At 39.9% G+C, this 16,291-nt stretch overlaps 1 protein-coding gene across 1 annotated transcript; it reads right to left on the reverse strand.

The window, feature by feature from the left end:
- Nucleotides 1-23: 23 nt before the first annotated feature.
- On the reverse strand, nucleotides 24-15,274 carry NEPRO (nucleolus and neural progenitor protein). The gene is made up of 9 exons (XM_049628182.1): nucleotides 14,944-15,274; nucleotides 12,704-12,858; nucleotides 9,094-9,173; nucleotides 8,578-8,709; nucleotides 7,843-7,920; nucleotides 6,812-7,173; nucleotides 6,606-6,667; nucleotides 4,307-4,560; nucleotides 24-1,800 (listed from the first exon to the last, which is right to left on the reverse strand). The coding sequence occupies exons 1-9, from the start codon at nucleotides 15,044-15,046 to the stop codon at nucleotides 1,338-1,340; spliced, it is 1,689 nt and encodes a 562-aa protein (XP_049484139.1). The 5' UTR covers nucleotides 15,047-15,274; the 3' UTR covers nucleotides 24-1,337.
- Nucleotides 15,275-16,291: the final 1,017 nt, after the last annotated feature.

Genomic DNA, 16,291 nt, shown 5'->3' on the forward strand with positions numbered 1-16,291 from the left:
TATTTTGTGGAAACTAAGCTTTCTTTTTCTTCTTCTTCTTCTTTTTTTTTTTTTTTTTAACTTATTTATTTTGAGAGAGAGAGAGAGAGAGAGAACAGGGGAGGGCAGAGAGAGAGGGAGACAGAATCCCAAGCAGGCTTTGCACCATCAGCATGGAGACCCACAAAGAGCTCAAACCCACAAACTGTGAGATCATGACCTGAGCCAAAATCAAGAATTCGGTGCTTAACCGACTGAGCCACCCAGGCACCCAATAAGCTTTATTTTTCATTTGACTTCCTCATCTACTTCTATTTTGTTATCTTGTACTTCATGTATAACTATATGCCACCGTACGTCCTTTTTGGAGAAAAGTCTATTTGGAATTAATCACTGGCACCCAAATAAATAAACCAAAAAAAAAAAAAAAAACCCCAGAAACTTTTAGAGATCTTCAAAATCATTTTAATATGCCTTCCTGTGAGGTATGGTGAAAAGATGAAGTGAAATAATGGTTGTGACCAGTCCCTGATAATACACTTAGTGGCAAATTTTTTTAGTCCTTTTTGATGATTAATTCTAGTATATAATCAAGAATTATATGCACAACCATTAGAAGCTACAAACCTTGGTGTTCAGAGGGGGACTTACCTAAAATGGAGCCATAAGACCAAAGTGACCTTTTAAGTACTCCTTGATACTTTGCTTTCCATCCCAGCCCATCCCCATATATCTAAGGCACAGAGTAGGTTTTTATCAACCTAATTACTCAGTTCCTAATTCCCTGGTAAATCATAAAATTATTCAGTTTTTAAGGGACCCACCAGCTTTTTTTTTTTTTCTTTTTTAATGTTTATTTTTGAGAGACAGAGCACGAGTGGGGTAGGGGCAGACAGAAAGGGAGACACAGAATCCAAAGCAGGCTCCAGGCTCTGAGCTGTCAGCACAGAGCGTGACGTGGGCTTCAAACTCATGAACCTGTAAGATTATGACCTGAGCTGATGCTGGGATGCTTAACTTAACCGACTAAGCCACCCAGGTGCCCCAGGGACCCACCAGCTTTAATTAAGGAATTACATCTGCTTCTCAAGGACAGGATATGGTAAATTTTTTCATCTTAACCCCTGGTACAAAGTGAAAATTTGACTATTTAGTAGTCAAGTACTTGTCAATTAAATGACACAGAGCTACTATAAATATTTATTGAACTGACATTACTGCTGTACAGCGTTACACTAAATAAGCTCCTCTCTGAGTCCAAGTAGTATTTCCAAATCTTTCCAGAACTCAGCAAGTTCCACGTAAAACAGAACACTGGACCAGTTTGTTAAGCGCTTAAATGTCTCATATATGAGCATTTAAACACCCATTAAGGCAAAAATATCATCAATGTCATCTGTCTCCTTAATGGTTCCTGATGTATTATGTTTGTTCATTTGCATCACTGTCCATGAGTTAGTTTCATTTTCATTGTTTCCTGTAAGGTTTTCATGAATTTGTTTCTCTTTAGTTTGTATGACAGGATTTGAAACTCTGCTCCTCAAGAGTTGCTTATTGTTGGGGTAGAGATCAGTTCTATGAACTGAATAGTGTGAACGTTTCCATTTTCTGCTATCTGTAGCATTCTGCATCCCTTGAGGGGACTGTTGAATTTCCTTTGAAAGAGTCAACTGCAACTTTCTCTGCAGTCTCTTCTGTCCCAGTAAAAATCTACTCTGAGATCTTCTTTGTCTCAAATGATGCTTTGAAGTCTTGATTCCTGAGCCACGAAGAAGGCAGTTGCAAATAGATGCTTTTATGCACTTTAGTTTCTTTGGTAAACTTTAAAGGATAAGAGAAAGGAAAAATCTGGGATTAAGACACAGAAAACATTTTCAAAGACTTTTGTCTTCCTTTTACCAACACCTAACAGAAAAGTACACAATTTATCTCTAAGTCTTGTGCCCGTGTACAACCCCAGAATCATCGGAAAAAATAAATAGAAGCTTGAACCCAAATCTGTGTTTTCAGAGCAAAGGTTTCCTCTGACTCAGGTTGTAGACGAATATGTGCCCATTATGTTCCCAAAGTAAAGTAGCTCCTACAACTGCCTAGCAAGGTAGCTGAATGGTGAGATACCTCCACACTTTAGTGTCAGAGCTTTTCCCTGATAACTACTGTTCATAATGTAATAGGGGTGGAGCTGAGGAAAGGATATATCACAATTAGGAAAATTTGGATTTTTCATATCTGGATAAACAACTTCATGTTGTAGAAGGAAATAAGGGAAAAGGAGTAAATGTGAAGAGAGAGTTTAAGAATGAAAAGATAGAGCTTCTGGCATAGACCAATTGGGCTACCCTAATTGTGATTCATGTACCATCTTCAAGCTTGGGAATTCAGAACTCAAATAGCTGATAATTTTAGGTGTTTTGCTTCTGAATAAGGTATACTGCCACAAGGTGTATCAGTACCTTGCTAACTCCCTCACCACTTGTGATAGATTTCAAAAGATTAGCATGGGTCTGTAATTTCTACCCCATCACCCTTCCCTTTTCTTTTTTCTTTTTTTTAATTTTATTTATTTATTTATTTTGAGAGAGAGAAAGCGTGAGTAGGGGAGGGGCAGGAAGAGGAGAGAGCAAGAATCCCAAGCAGGCTCCGCACTGGCAGCATGAAGCCCGACACGGGGTTTGAACCCACAAACTGTGAGATCATGACCTGACCTGAGCCGAAGTCAGACGCTTAACCAACTGAGCCACCTAGGTGCCCCCTCTTTTGCTTTTTAAATAAGTACATAACTTTGAGAAAGCCCATTATAATGTAGTGAATCATGGTCAGTTTCCAAACCCTTTTACTTGTCTTACTGTAAGTGGTAATTTTTAAGTGTACCTCCTAATTAAAATGGGAATAGAAAAAATGAAAAAAGAAGAATCAGAGGATCTGAATGGAGTTCTAGATCTCCCATCTGTAACAACCTAATCAAAATCCCCTATTTCCTCATCTACAAAATGAGAGTAATACTGCCTGTCTCAGAGAGTTATCGTGTACATTAAATAAATTATAAATTGGACTATAAATATATTATTGAAACAGCAAAACATGGCAGTTTGAAAGAGCGCTATCTTTGTGGGGTATGGAATAATGGTTGAACCAAATAAACACTAGTTTGTTACCATTCTCATTAACTTTTATTTATTATCATCTCTGTCTCAGGCTGAGTTTTCCACTCTAGAATAGATCCTTTTTAGATGGCTACAGGTCTTTAAGGGACGCTAATGTAGATATCTTTCCAACAATTTCATCCCTTAGGAATACTTAACAACTTCTCTCATAGCTCTTAATCAAAACTTGTTTTTGTTGATCTTTGCAGCCAGTGTTCTGAAATTGTTACCGTGGGCATCTATTATTTTTCAATAAAAATATAAAACCCTAGGGGTGCCTGGGTGGCTCAGTCAGTTGAGCATCTGACTTCGGCTCAGGTCATGATCTCGCTGTTCGTGAGTTCAAGCTCCACATTGGGCTCTGTGCTGACAGCATGGAGCCTGGAGCCTGCTTCGGATTCCGTGTCTCCCTCTCTCTCTGCCCCTCCCCTGCTTGCACTCTGTTTTTCTCTAAATAAACTATATATATATAGTTTATATATACACACACACACACACACATAATATATATAAAATGTATAAAATATGTATATATATATACATAATATATAAACTATATACAAAATATATATAAAATCCTAAAGTGTCTAACTTCATTGTAGTGCTTCAAGTAATACTGGTCACAATAAAAGATAATCATCCTTAAGTGGTTCTGTGACCCTAAGGACCACAAGAAGAGGAAATCAATACCCAGAGAATCTGGCACCCATGAACGAACATGACCTGACCCTAACCCCAGAGTCTGGTGTGTGCCCTTGTAAGAGGCAGACTGCTTCTGCTCTCACATCCTCATCCTGCTATGCTGAAGCTGCGGGCAGACTGGCTGTCTCTCCTACGAGAGCAAGGGCTAGAGCTAGTGCTCCATGAGAATTAAGTCTGTCTTACACAGGAGCATCCCCAGGCTTAACATACCACAGACACTCCTAAGCCTCTCTGAATTAACAGATGGAATGGGGAAGAGTATAAGTGAATAAATCCAATTAACCAAGTTAACTTTCTTCCTCTCAATAATAAAGCTGTGCCCAACAAAAGCAAACAGAACTGCATTTGGAATAGATCCCTCTTTTAGCCCCCCTAGAGCTACTGGACGTACCATTTTTTTAAAAAAGCTGACTTGAATATATATAGGTTTGCCTAAATGACAACAGCAAAAGTTAAGGATATAATTTTTATTATATACCTACCTATGGCCTTGAGCTTCCACATGTTTAAGCCGGTTACTTTTAAGAAGTTTGTTACCCAGAAAGGAGGCCTGAGCCTTGAGTTTTTTGCTCCTGCACCACAAAATTGCCATTTGGATTTCTTCAGAAAGTTGAGTGAAAGTCTTAGCCCCTCGAAATCTTTGCACAAAACTTTTGGCACAGGGAGTTCCTGATGCTCTCTGAGAAGAATGTTTGGTTGCCTTTAGTTTGGACTGAGAACATTTAACGCTGGTCTCCTGAAATATGGAAAGGTGAAAAAAATATATTGGATTTGTTACTGACTTACAAATATATAACAACAAAGAAAAGTTAACTCACCATGAGAATTAGAAAACGTCTTAAGAAGGAAAACTTTTTTTAAGCTCACTGTGCTTTTCTTTGTCTCAAAAAACTTAATTTTTTATCAACTGCTCCTAACACAAGATGTTTTTCCCCTCTGTGCAACAATAGATCTCATCTGTAACTGAATTCAGGTGGGAAACATAGATGGGAAGTATACTATAAATATTCTGACAGATAACCTACTTAACCTATACATAAAAATGAATAAATATTGGTCAAAGTCTATCTAGGAAAAAAAAATCACTGAAGAGACCTTTTCCTAGATACTACTGGATTACCACAGATTTGTTTTCCACTTATTTCTATACCCTAAGTTACCCTCAACACTGGGTCACAGACGTCACTGGAAATGCATGGAGATACGGATGGCTGCTGAAAATATGTTAAAAATGCTTAAACCGAGCATCATTTCCAATTCAACCATGTTTTGATGTGGCACCTTTGTCTCTTCAACCCCATCTTTCTATATCAAGTGGAGTTTGAATTGTACCAACTTTTATTGTTTATGAAAATATGCCACTCACTAGATTTGCTTTCATCCTTCATTCAAAACTTACCTTCTTCCAAATTTCTCACTCAAGAAAAACATTAAAAAAGTAATAGAAAATGTAAAAGTAGAGACATAGCAATACTTTGTGTTGGTGATCGATAAAAGAAATTTGACCTTGAAAACAAGCTGAGCATGTTAGTGCTAATTGCTAGAAATGAGTCATGACTAAGCTGACCAACCAGCCAGCTTCAAAACCAGCTCACCTAGGAACAGCAGGATGGACTGCAGAGAGCTACAGTTCCTGAGACAGCTGACAAAACTATTTGGGGGACTGATGTAATGGTAAAGAACAAAGACTGTGAAACCAAAGTGCCTGTGTTCAAATCCCAGCTCTGCCCCGTATTTGCTGTGTGGCCTGAGCAATTTCTTATCCCTTCTATACTTCAATTTTCTCAGCTGAAATATGGAAACAGTAATAATATCACCAGCCTCACAGGGCTTTTGCAAGGTTTATAGGAGTTAATACATGTAAAGCATTTTGAACACTGCCTGGCATAGAGTAAGTGCAGTATATGTGTTAGCTGTTATTACGATGATGATGATGACACTGATGAAGATGATGATTCCTCCCTCTGGAACTCATAAATTGGACAGAATATAGATCCAAGCTAGAATCCTTATAAACATTCAAGAAAGTACTCTGACTTACTAGAAATGATTAAGAATTCTTAAATAGAACAAAGAAATAATCCATGCGAGAAACCAGGAGAAAACAATTTGAGAAGAACAGATGGTAACAGAAGTCAAGTAGTTACCACATGAAAGAGGGTGACACTGACGTCCTTATCTGTTGCTAGGTCCAGAACAGAATTTACAGGTACTAAGAGGAATCATGTTAAAACTTGAACCCTGACAGGGAAAGAAAGAGAAGCCTCATGACAAAAGACAAGGATGACAGTAACAATGAAAAAAGTAGCTAATGACATCTAACAACAGTTAAGTGCTTTGCATACTTTACATGAATTAAAACTGCATAATCCCATGAGGTGCATACTGTTATTAGAAAACAGAGGTTTGGACAGGTCAAGAAACTTATATAAGGTCATACAGCTAGTACCAACTGAAGCCAGGACTCAAACCATTTCTGTCTGACTACAAAGTGCATACTCTTAATATAATCCACACCTGCAGTGGATCCTAAGGGCAATTTAAAATTCTAGTGAAATGCTTAGTAAAATGTTTCTGGAGGCATTCTATAAACTGAATTTCCTGGATACACTCAGTCCCTTGGGAGTGCCTGTATTCATTCAGAAACAGGCTGAGAACTAAGATGGCCCTAAGCCGAGAGCTGGTGACAAAAACAGAGGATTCAATCTCTGCCCTTGGTAAGTGGTATCTACTTTATAAAGTAGCAGAATCATAAGCCATAGTAATAGAAGCCAGACAAACCTGAATAGCCTTGTGCTTCAGCTGTTTGCAGAAAGCTCTCAAATCAAATTCTGATGACTTCTCTGTAGAGGTGGAGAGACCACAGATACAAAAACTTAAGCAAACAATTTTCAAATCAATGAATTCTCAAGTATATAATATTTCTTGCCAAATTACTACAAAAGAAATAAAGGGAATTAGATGAGTATGTGCTCAGAAAAAATTACCTTTGAAGATTTTCTTACTCTTTACTGGCTGTCCAAGATCCACATTATTCTGTATATTGATCTTCATTTGCTTAGCTTTTTTGGAAATTCTGTGTACAGTTTCTTTGCTAGACCTTGGTGATTGATTTTTTGTTAAAAACAGTTTATTTAACAATTTAGTTACTCCTTTAGCTGCAAAAGCTGTGGGCATTTTTTTCTTAAAGACCTCAAAATAGGGCTGTCCTAAAAATTCGGCAATATCAGAAGGAAAGGTAAAATCTTTGAAGTAAGGCAGTGGTTGAATCCTAGAGACTTCATGAAGCAATCCAAACAATGGCTCATATAAAGAAGTCAGCCTTTTTAAAACACCTTTATAGAGAACCCTAGAGGAAGAGGAGGTCATGAATTAGCCAGTAATTATAATTTGCAGATTATTTAATAACCACAACAGATTCAAAGCTGAAAATAAATGTCGATCAATCTGCCACTACAGATAAAAAACGCTCTGGGACATATTTGCATAGAGCCAGATTAGTCCAGCCCAAACAGAAAAATCCAAGTACAAAATTTACTTTAAGTACTACATGGAACGATGTCTCAAAGGATACGCAACAAAATGTTAAGTGTGGTGAGATTTTAGGTAAATTTCAGGTTCTTCACTCTTTTTTTTTTTTTGGAATGTCTTAAAATAAGCATGTATTATTATTATAATCAGCAAAAATTAAAGCTATTTTCATTATAGAAAAGAATGGAAGGTTTGACATTTTAAAATAATGTTAGTTATTAGTAGTTCTAATGTTGTTACCCCTAAGAATAAGCAGAATAAACAAGATGAAATAGTACTTGAGCTACCCAGGTTAAGACATCGAGGACATAACCATCAACACTCTAGTTCCTAATCCATCCCAAATAAACTCTGACCAAGTGAAGAAATGGAACCCCTGCACCATCAGCATCCCACAGGAAAACAAATATGAAAACCACTAATGAGAAACCTAGGTGGAGTTAGATGAAAAACAAATGAAGGATTTCAGAGGTAGGTGCATACATACCATAACCTGCTCACCAGCCCAACCATCACAAGGTTTAAAATAATGAATTCTTGTAAACCTAGATGTTTCACAGTCAAGCTGAAGAATCAAGTTAAAGTTTGAAAACAAAACCAAAGTAACTGGGTTTTGTAAGTTACATTTATGAAAGAAACAGATTGGAAATAGAATTTTCTTGAAGAAATTAAAGCTTTAAAACATGTTCTGGGGGCGCCTACGTGGCTCAGTCAGTGAAGCCTCCGACTTTGGCTCAGATCAGGATCTCAGGATTTGCAGGTTCAAGTCCTATGTCGGGCGAGCTCTGTGCTGTCAGCTCAGAGCCTGGAGTCTACTTCAGATTCTGTGTCTCCCTCCCTCTCTCTGCCCCTCCCCCACTCACACCCTGTCTCTCTCTCTCTCTCAAAAAATAAATGAACATTAAAAACAAATTAAAAAACAAACATGTTCTGTTTCAGGCATGGAAACTTAAAGTAACATGTACTCTGCAAGAACACTCATTATTTTACTTCTAAGATTAAGAATTTCTATCAGTGCCCTTATGATAAGACATGTTAGAAAGAGACTGGCAGTCTCTGGCAATGGCTGTATCAAGCAACTACTAGAAAAAGGAGGCCAAGAAGCAAAATTTTAAGAATAGGTTATAACTTCTACAAACCTCCTAGCTTTCAAACAAATACTATTAAATATATCCAAACAATTCCAATTCAGGGGAAGGCATTTCAGTTGATTCAAGGATACAGAAATGTCTTGCAGCAACAGTCCAAGAGGCGAAGTAACAACTTGCAGGCTCCCAAAATCTTCATGAGCACCAATTCAACCACTGGTTGGCTAGGGATGACATACGCTTCGGTAGTTACACGATGATTTTCACTTCACAAAAAATGGAAAAGTATGTTCTTTTTATTCTTAAAGTTCATTAATTATAAAGCTCTTACATAGCAGTTTTCAAGTGCAGGTGAGCTTGAAGCTCAATTTGAAGTAGTTCTGCTCAACAGTGACTTACTCAAGTTGATGGACACTGATATTTCAATGTAATCTATTGTGACCCAGATGTCAGTATCCTGCCATCCCTCCACAAGCCAACAGAGGAGAGATTCTCACAAATACCAGGTGCCTGTTACTAAGACAAAATCTGCACAACTGAAGTACAATTGATTATATCCCAGCACCAAGCAAAGTCCAAAGAGAGACCACACTAAAGACAGAGTTCCCAGCCCACCACAAAGCCCATCACAAAGCAGCTGGACCACTTACTTGGAAGAAAACAACTCAGACAGATGTTGAATTGAACCCTCCAAATCCATGTTTTTCAAACGTTTTAAACATTGTTCAACCTAGAAGGGGAAGAGTAGCTCAAATTCATAGAATACGGACATGGCCACTGATGTGATGAGGAAAACAAAGATACGCAAAAGTTCAAATTAGGGAAGGGGCGCCTGGGTGACTCAGTCAGTTAAGTGGCGGACTCTAGCTCAGGTCATGACCTCACAGCTTGTGAGTTTGAGCCCTGCGTTGGGCTCTGTGCTGACAGTTCGGAGCCTGGAGCCTGCTTCGGATTCTGTGTCTCCCTCTCTCTCTACCCCTCCCCCACTTGTGCTCTCTCTCTGTCTCTCAAAAATGAATAAATGTAAAAAATTTTTTAAAAAATTCAAAGTATGGAAATACACTGAACACCACAGAATACCTTCATTTTAGGTAAAATAATCTGTAGCCCAAAGCAATTGCTCCTGCTCAAAAATTGGAAATTAACCCACCTGAACACATTTCTCAAACCCAGTTATAACTAAGAATTTACTATATGCCAGGATGTGACTGATGCTATAAAGGGCACTCAAGTAAGTATGAGATTATTCTCAAGATTATCATTTTTCTGAACCAACATGATTTCTCACAGTGAGATCATTAAAACAAGATAGTAGATTAATTAACTACTTGATTTCAACAACTTGTAAATGGCCTCAGAGATGAGCAAAGTGATTTACTCACTTTACAAGTATATACAGGATACTTTATGCAAGGCATGCTGGGAAAAAAAATAGTATATGACACTCCCCATCTCTAGCTGCTAAAAACCTAGTAGTAAAAATAAGAAGTCATACAAAATATTTAAATGCTGAAATAAAAGATGTGCCTTATTTAAAATTGCAGTCCCCTCAGCACTCTACCCTTTCCTGCTTTATTTTTCTCCATGACACTTTCGATGGACGCATTGACTGATGGCCTTTCTCCTCTCAACTACAGTGTAAACTCCATGAGGGCAGTATATTTCATCTATCTTATCCACCACTATAACTCAGTACTTAGCACAGTGTTAAGAAGGCACTCAGTAGCATTTTTACTTAATAACAAAAACAACAAAAAGCTATCCATTTTACAAAATGTGTTAAGAATTCTATGATCTCCAGGAAATACCACACAAAAGGCATACATGGGATGGCATCCAGACTTTGAAGAGTATAAAAATCTGGATGGGCACTGACACTGGCAAAGATAATATCTTGCTAACGCTATATATATGCTAAAAATTTAAGTATTGATTCTGTTATAACAGCATAGCTTTCAGAATAGTGAAGGCAACGATCCTCAAATTCTCTGGGGTTAGCTCCTATCTTTTCAGTTTTTAATTCTGGATCCTATACTTTGAGAGAAGTACTGACAAACCAAGATGGGAGAGCACTTGGGAAATATAGTAAGTGAACTACGGTTCAAAAATAAAAAACAAGGGAAAATCATTTTGAGAATTTAAGCAAGGCAGAACAAGGAGGAACATAACAGTCTTCATATACTCTCTTGTCACACAGAAAGAGGAACTGACTATTTCTTGTGCTTCATTTATGGGAATATTAGAGATAGGGTAATTCTACTACTCTGCTTTCTCCGAAGGGAGAAAAAATAACGTAGATGACAGTACTGAGTAAATAAGGAAATGTTAAGCAGGTCTAAGGCAGCAGTAGTAATGGAGATGGTAGTTGCAGGAGCATGAAACATGTTCCCTACTCTAAGGGACGGCAGGAAAAATAAACCATACACAAATAACTGCCACATGCAGACTGAACTCAATACCATAAGAGAACCACAAAGGGGAAGCCCAAATAGCCCACAGTCATAAAAAGAAGAGGTCAACCACACTAATAATCAAAAAATGCAACTTAAAATGAGATTACTACAATATGCCCTCATGTTACTCTTTGGGAAGAAGTTTATCACTGCTGGACAGCTTGAAATGGGACTTACAGGATGGCAAGGCTTTTACCAGGCAGAGATGGAGGGTCTGGGCATGCTAAATATACAGAAGCAGATAAGCAAATGTTCAGGTGAGAGAACAAATGTGATGAGCACGAGACTTGTGAAGAGTTCAGGTTGTCTGGAATATAAAATATATGAAGGTGAGAGAGAAGCCTGAGCTACAGAAAACTGAAAAGGCCAGATCACGGAGGATCCTACAAGCTAAGCTAAGAGGTTTCATCTTTACTCAGGAGCCAATAGAGAACCATTAATAAAAATCAAAGCTGTGCTTTACGATGATTAACTCGGCTTTGGCATATAGAATATGTCAGAGTGTAGGAAAGACTGGAGTTGAGGAAAGATCAATTAGGATAGCAAGACAATTAAAAGTTGACATGGTCTAAAAAAAGAAGATGCAGCCAGAACTAAAATAAGGGTGTAGAAGCATAGAAAATTTTTGACTAACCAATTGACTTAATGGGAGAGCTACATAAGAGGAAGAAGCAGAGAAAATGGAACACCAGATTTTTCTGACTGGATAATTATTCACAGCTTGGAAAGCCAGAAGGAAAAGCAGGTTCAATCTGACACTTTCAAGTTGAAATATATTCAAGTTTGGTTTTGGAGTAAAAGACTCATGAGATAAAAAGCTGCCCCAGAGAAGAAAACTTAGGAAAAGACCATGCTCCCAAATCTTTCTTTGAAGAAGAAATCTCCCATCTTTTTTTGCCTTAAGTAATGGGAGCAGAAAATTAACCAGAAAGCACGAATCTGTAAGGTTAGAGAACACGTCTGTGTTCTTCACCCTGTATACTGAGCACCAAGCACAGTACCTGGCACATAGAAAGTTTCAAAAAAGGGCGCCTGGGTGGCTCAGTCAGTTAAGTGTCAGACTCTTGATTTCAGCTCAGGTCATGATGTCAGGGTGGTGAGATGGAGCCCTGTGTCAGGCTCTGTGCTAAGTATGGAGCCTGTTTAAGATCTCTCTCTCCCTCTCTCTCTCTGGCCCTCCTCACCCTCTCTAAAAAAAGGGGGGGGGGGCTACACAAAATACCTGCAGAATTAATAAAGTGAATGAATGAATGAGATTATAAAGAACCCAGCTTAGGAGACTCAGCCCTGTAGTGTAGAGGGCCCAATCTAAAAATTATAGGAAACCACTTTCCATAACTTGTTATATAGCCATTTACTCTAATATATTACTGATTAGATTATATGTCCCACAATATATAAACCGTGACTTTGTTCTTTTTATGATATTAGGATTTTGATTATGCTCAGGAAGTTGTTCTTTAATCCGGCACTTTGTCTTGCTTAAATCACTGTATCTGTGAACTAGGCAAAAGCATTCTCAATATAGATTACATATAATGAAGAAAACTTTTCATAAAAATTACCCACTAGAAACAAGACTGGGGAAGAATTAAACATAGTTCCTTTCTAAAGAAGTTGCGTTTTGAAATGCTTTCGGGGTGGGGGGCATGTGGGATGAAAGCCCACATGCAGCTTTGGACTGAAGATCTATTAAGTCACAAGTAATTTACTAAGTTTCCATACATAACAAAATATTAAGTGGCAGTATGATCTCATTTTCACCAAGTAAACACGTTGAGTCATAAACACAGGGCTTCCTCCTTACCTGTTTGAGGGCTAAATGGGGCTTGTGGTGGCCCATCCTGTAGTGATTGCTGTAAAGGACTGCACATAGCACATCTGTTTCTGCATCCAGGGTTTGGCTCTTCAGTGACAGTGTAACAAGACCACATTCTCTAATTACAGCTGCAACACAAAGGTCTAAACCAGAGACATTTAATAAAACTTAATTTGGGGGTGCCTGGGTGACTCAGTCAGTTAACCATCAACCTCGGCTCAGGACATGATCTCACAGTTGGTGAATTCGAGCCCCGTATCAGGCTCTGTGCTGGCAGCTCAGAGCCTGGAGCTTCTGTGTCTCCCTCTCTCTCTGCCCCTCTCCCGCTCATGCTCTGTCTCTCAAGAAGTAAATAAAAGTTAAAAAATTTTGAAAAAAAACTCAATATGTATTTCTACATTAAGTATATTATATAAAAACACTGTGAAGGAACATCTTTCCTTATTAAGGGGATTAAGAACAAATTAATATAACCAGCTTTAGCTATAAGAACATATTTAAGGATTCTAAGTATGTGAGAAGATGGAAATGGTGACAGATACAAAGTCCAAAATCATTAAGAGAACAACTGCTAAACAAGAAAGTATATTTTTGTAACACATTTTTTTATGATTTTTAATAATCTTTCATATGAAGACTTTGCCATCATGTGGTGTACACCTACTTACCTTGATGGCGGGTACCTGTTATACACTTCTCTAAATCCCCAGTTATGTACATAAGCAAGGCAGAATGAATAAACTCATACTCCTAAAAGCAGTGGTACTTTAAGGTAAGAATATATTCAGAAAAGAGAAACCACTATGGCAACTGGAAGTTACATTATTTGATGCATGCCCGACTGGACACAGGATGCTCAGCAGAACAAAATAACAGCTTCCTAGTCCGAAAAGCTGTGAAGTAGAAGATGGAGTTCATGTGTTTCTCTGTGGCTCTAAGGGTAGCACTATCATCCTAGATGGAAATAACACAAAGGCAGATTCCTACACAACAGGGAGAACCTAATTTTGTTTTGTCCGAACTATATGAAGCCAGAATGGACTACCATGAGGATGGGGAATGAGTTACTGAATTTCCATGCCTGATAGGAATCCTGTTAAGGAATTTTTGAATAGGGGTGCCTGGATGGCTCAGTGCGTTAAGTGTCAGACTTCAGCTCAGGTCATGGTCTCTGATCTCACCGTTAGTGGGTTCCAGCCCGCATCTGCCTCTGTGCTGACAGCTCAGAGCCTGCGGCCTGCTTCAGATTCTGTGTCTCTCCCTCTCTGCCCCTATCCCACGCATGCTCGCGCGCTCTCTCTCTCTCTCAAAAATAAATAAACATTGAAAAAATTAAGGAACTTTTGAATAGAATAAGAGGGAAGATTGATCTGTAAACTGCCTGGGGATGGATGGGGAAGAGGATGTCACGATTAGATAGGTTGTATTTAATATTAACTATCATTTGAGTGTTTATTTACCGCATTAGGCACTGTTCCAAATGCTTTATAACAGTAACGCTTCTTCAAAACAGCCCTTTGAGGCAGGTGCTATTCTTTATCCACACTTAAAAATGAGCGGAGGCACAGAAAGATTAAATAACGACACTTCCCAACCTGCCCAGCTCCAGCAAAGCGAAGTGCCTGGATTTTCAAACCCAATCTGGCTCCTAACTATTGGGCCCTACTGCCTAAAAACGGCAGTACTATTGGTAAAACACCTTCGTTTAAGAGCACTCTCCCCTAATTATATTAGATGCTCCCAAAGCCGGTGGAAGGTAGGGAGGACTAACCCCGTTTTACAGATAAGGAACTAAAGGCGCAGAAGGACTGCAGTCTAAATCCAGGGTGCCCCAGCGCCCTCTTAGAAGATCAGGCAACAGACTTCAGGGTGAACGGGGCCGGTGGTGGCCTGTGGGGAGCCCAGGGTTTCCAGACAATACTTCTCCCTAACGCTAGCCACGTCCACCTCTCTCCGCCCACTGGCCGCAGGGCTGGGCCTCGGACCTTCATCGCTCCAGCCAGGCCGTGAGGTAGGTACAGTGAATTAAATGGGGGACGCCAAAGTCAGAAGCACCACAGGCTTCTCCGGGTAACTCGGTAGCCCACGCACCCCAAGTCAGATCCTGCCCCGCGCCCCTTCCCAGTGTCCCGCGGGTTCAGGAAGTCCCGCCCCCTGCGCACGTGCGCTGGGCCCGGTCAGACACCGCCTCCGGAAACGTCTGTGGCTCGCCGGGTCCCCTCACTCACCCAGCGCCGCATCGGGGTCCTCTACCGTCACTGTGCTGTGGCTCCCCGCCTTCGGGATCTTTACGCGGTTCCACGGCTCCGGGCCCGGCGGCACCGTAGCCATCTTGGGACGCGGGGGAGGTACTGGGAAAGGCGGAGCTGGGCGAGGCCTAACGGAGCCACCGAGGGAGGGGAGGTGAGAGGAGATCTGGGGGAGGAAGAGGGCAAGGGGTGGTGCTGGGGCGGGGCCCAGAGGTGGGGGCGGGGCCTTCACGAATTGTGCACCAAATACCGGGGACTGGGAGAGTCCCTAATCACCAAAACCTGGCGGTGTTTCAGAGTCTCTCACTTGGAAGAGTTTGGGGGTGGGTGGAAGCCCCATCCCAGTATTACTAAATAAGAATCTCCGAATGAGGAGAGGAATCTGCATTGTGTTTGGGCGTCCCACGGGATTCTGCGGCACAACCAAGTTTGGAATTACTTCAAGGCGTTTTACAGTTGTAGTAACTGAGGCCACCCATAGACCCCCATCTGCACATCAGACATTGGGGGGAGGAGGAAATGAAATAAAAGAAATGCAAAGTGTGACGTTTGAAACACAGAAGACGGGATTTACCTTGTCTGGAAGGTCCTTCTGTCTTCACCAACAGGAAAACTGCCATCACATCAAAGAAACTTAGAGCCCCTCTGACTCTATTAACCCCGTCCTCTATCATTGTTTAAGACAAGATGGTATCGCAAGCTCTGCTGATCCTCTCCTTATTAATAACTTTCTAATAGATTATTTATCTTCAGCCACAATGACGTCACCTTACTTGAATAAGCCCTTCACTGTAGTGAAGAGGCAATTCTACAGAGGCAATTCGTAGATTTTGGAGACAGACCACCAAGGTTCTAATTCTAGCTCTAGTTCTCAGGAGAGTTACGTAACTTCTCCAAACCTTAGTGTCCTTATGGGTAAAATGAAAATAATAGTCTCTACCTCAGTGTTGTAAGGTGCTTTAGAACAGTGTCTGGCATACAGGTACTTACTCCTATCACAATTAATATTGTTATTATTTCTACTGTTTAATGCAAGTAACCTTGCCCTATTGAAACACTTGCCATGCTCTTCCTGTGTGCCTTGGCAAATACTAATTGCTCCACTTGGGTCATCCCCTGAAACACAGTCTCCCTTCCTCAGCTCTGGTGTCATCACCTCTGGGTAGTTCTTCCTGAACATCCCATCCCCACTCCATAACTTGACATAGACTACCATAGTGCCTTGAATTGGCCTCTGTATTAGCTTTCTTTTGCTACTGTATTAAATTACTACAAACTTTGTTGCTTAGAAGACATTATATTTCTGAAGGTCAGAAGGGCAAAATGG

Source organism: Panthera uncia, chromosome C2 (genome assembly GCF_023721935.1).
Source record: "Panthera uncia isolate 11264 chromosome C2, Puncia_PCG_1.0, whole genome shotgun sequence".
Lineage (NCBI taxonomy): Eukaryota > Metazoa > Chordata > Mammalia > Carnivora > Felidae > Panthera > Panthera uncia.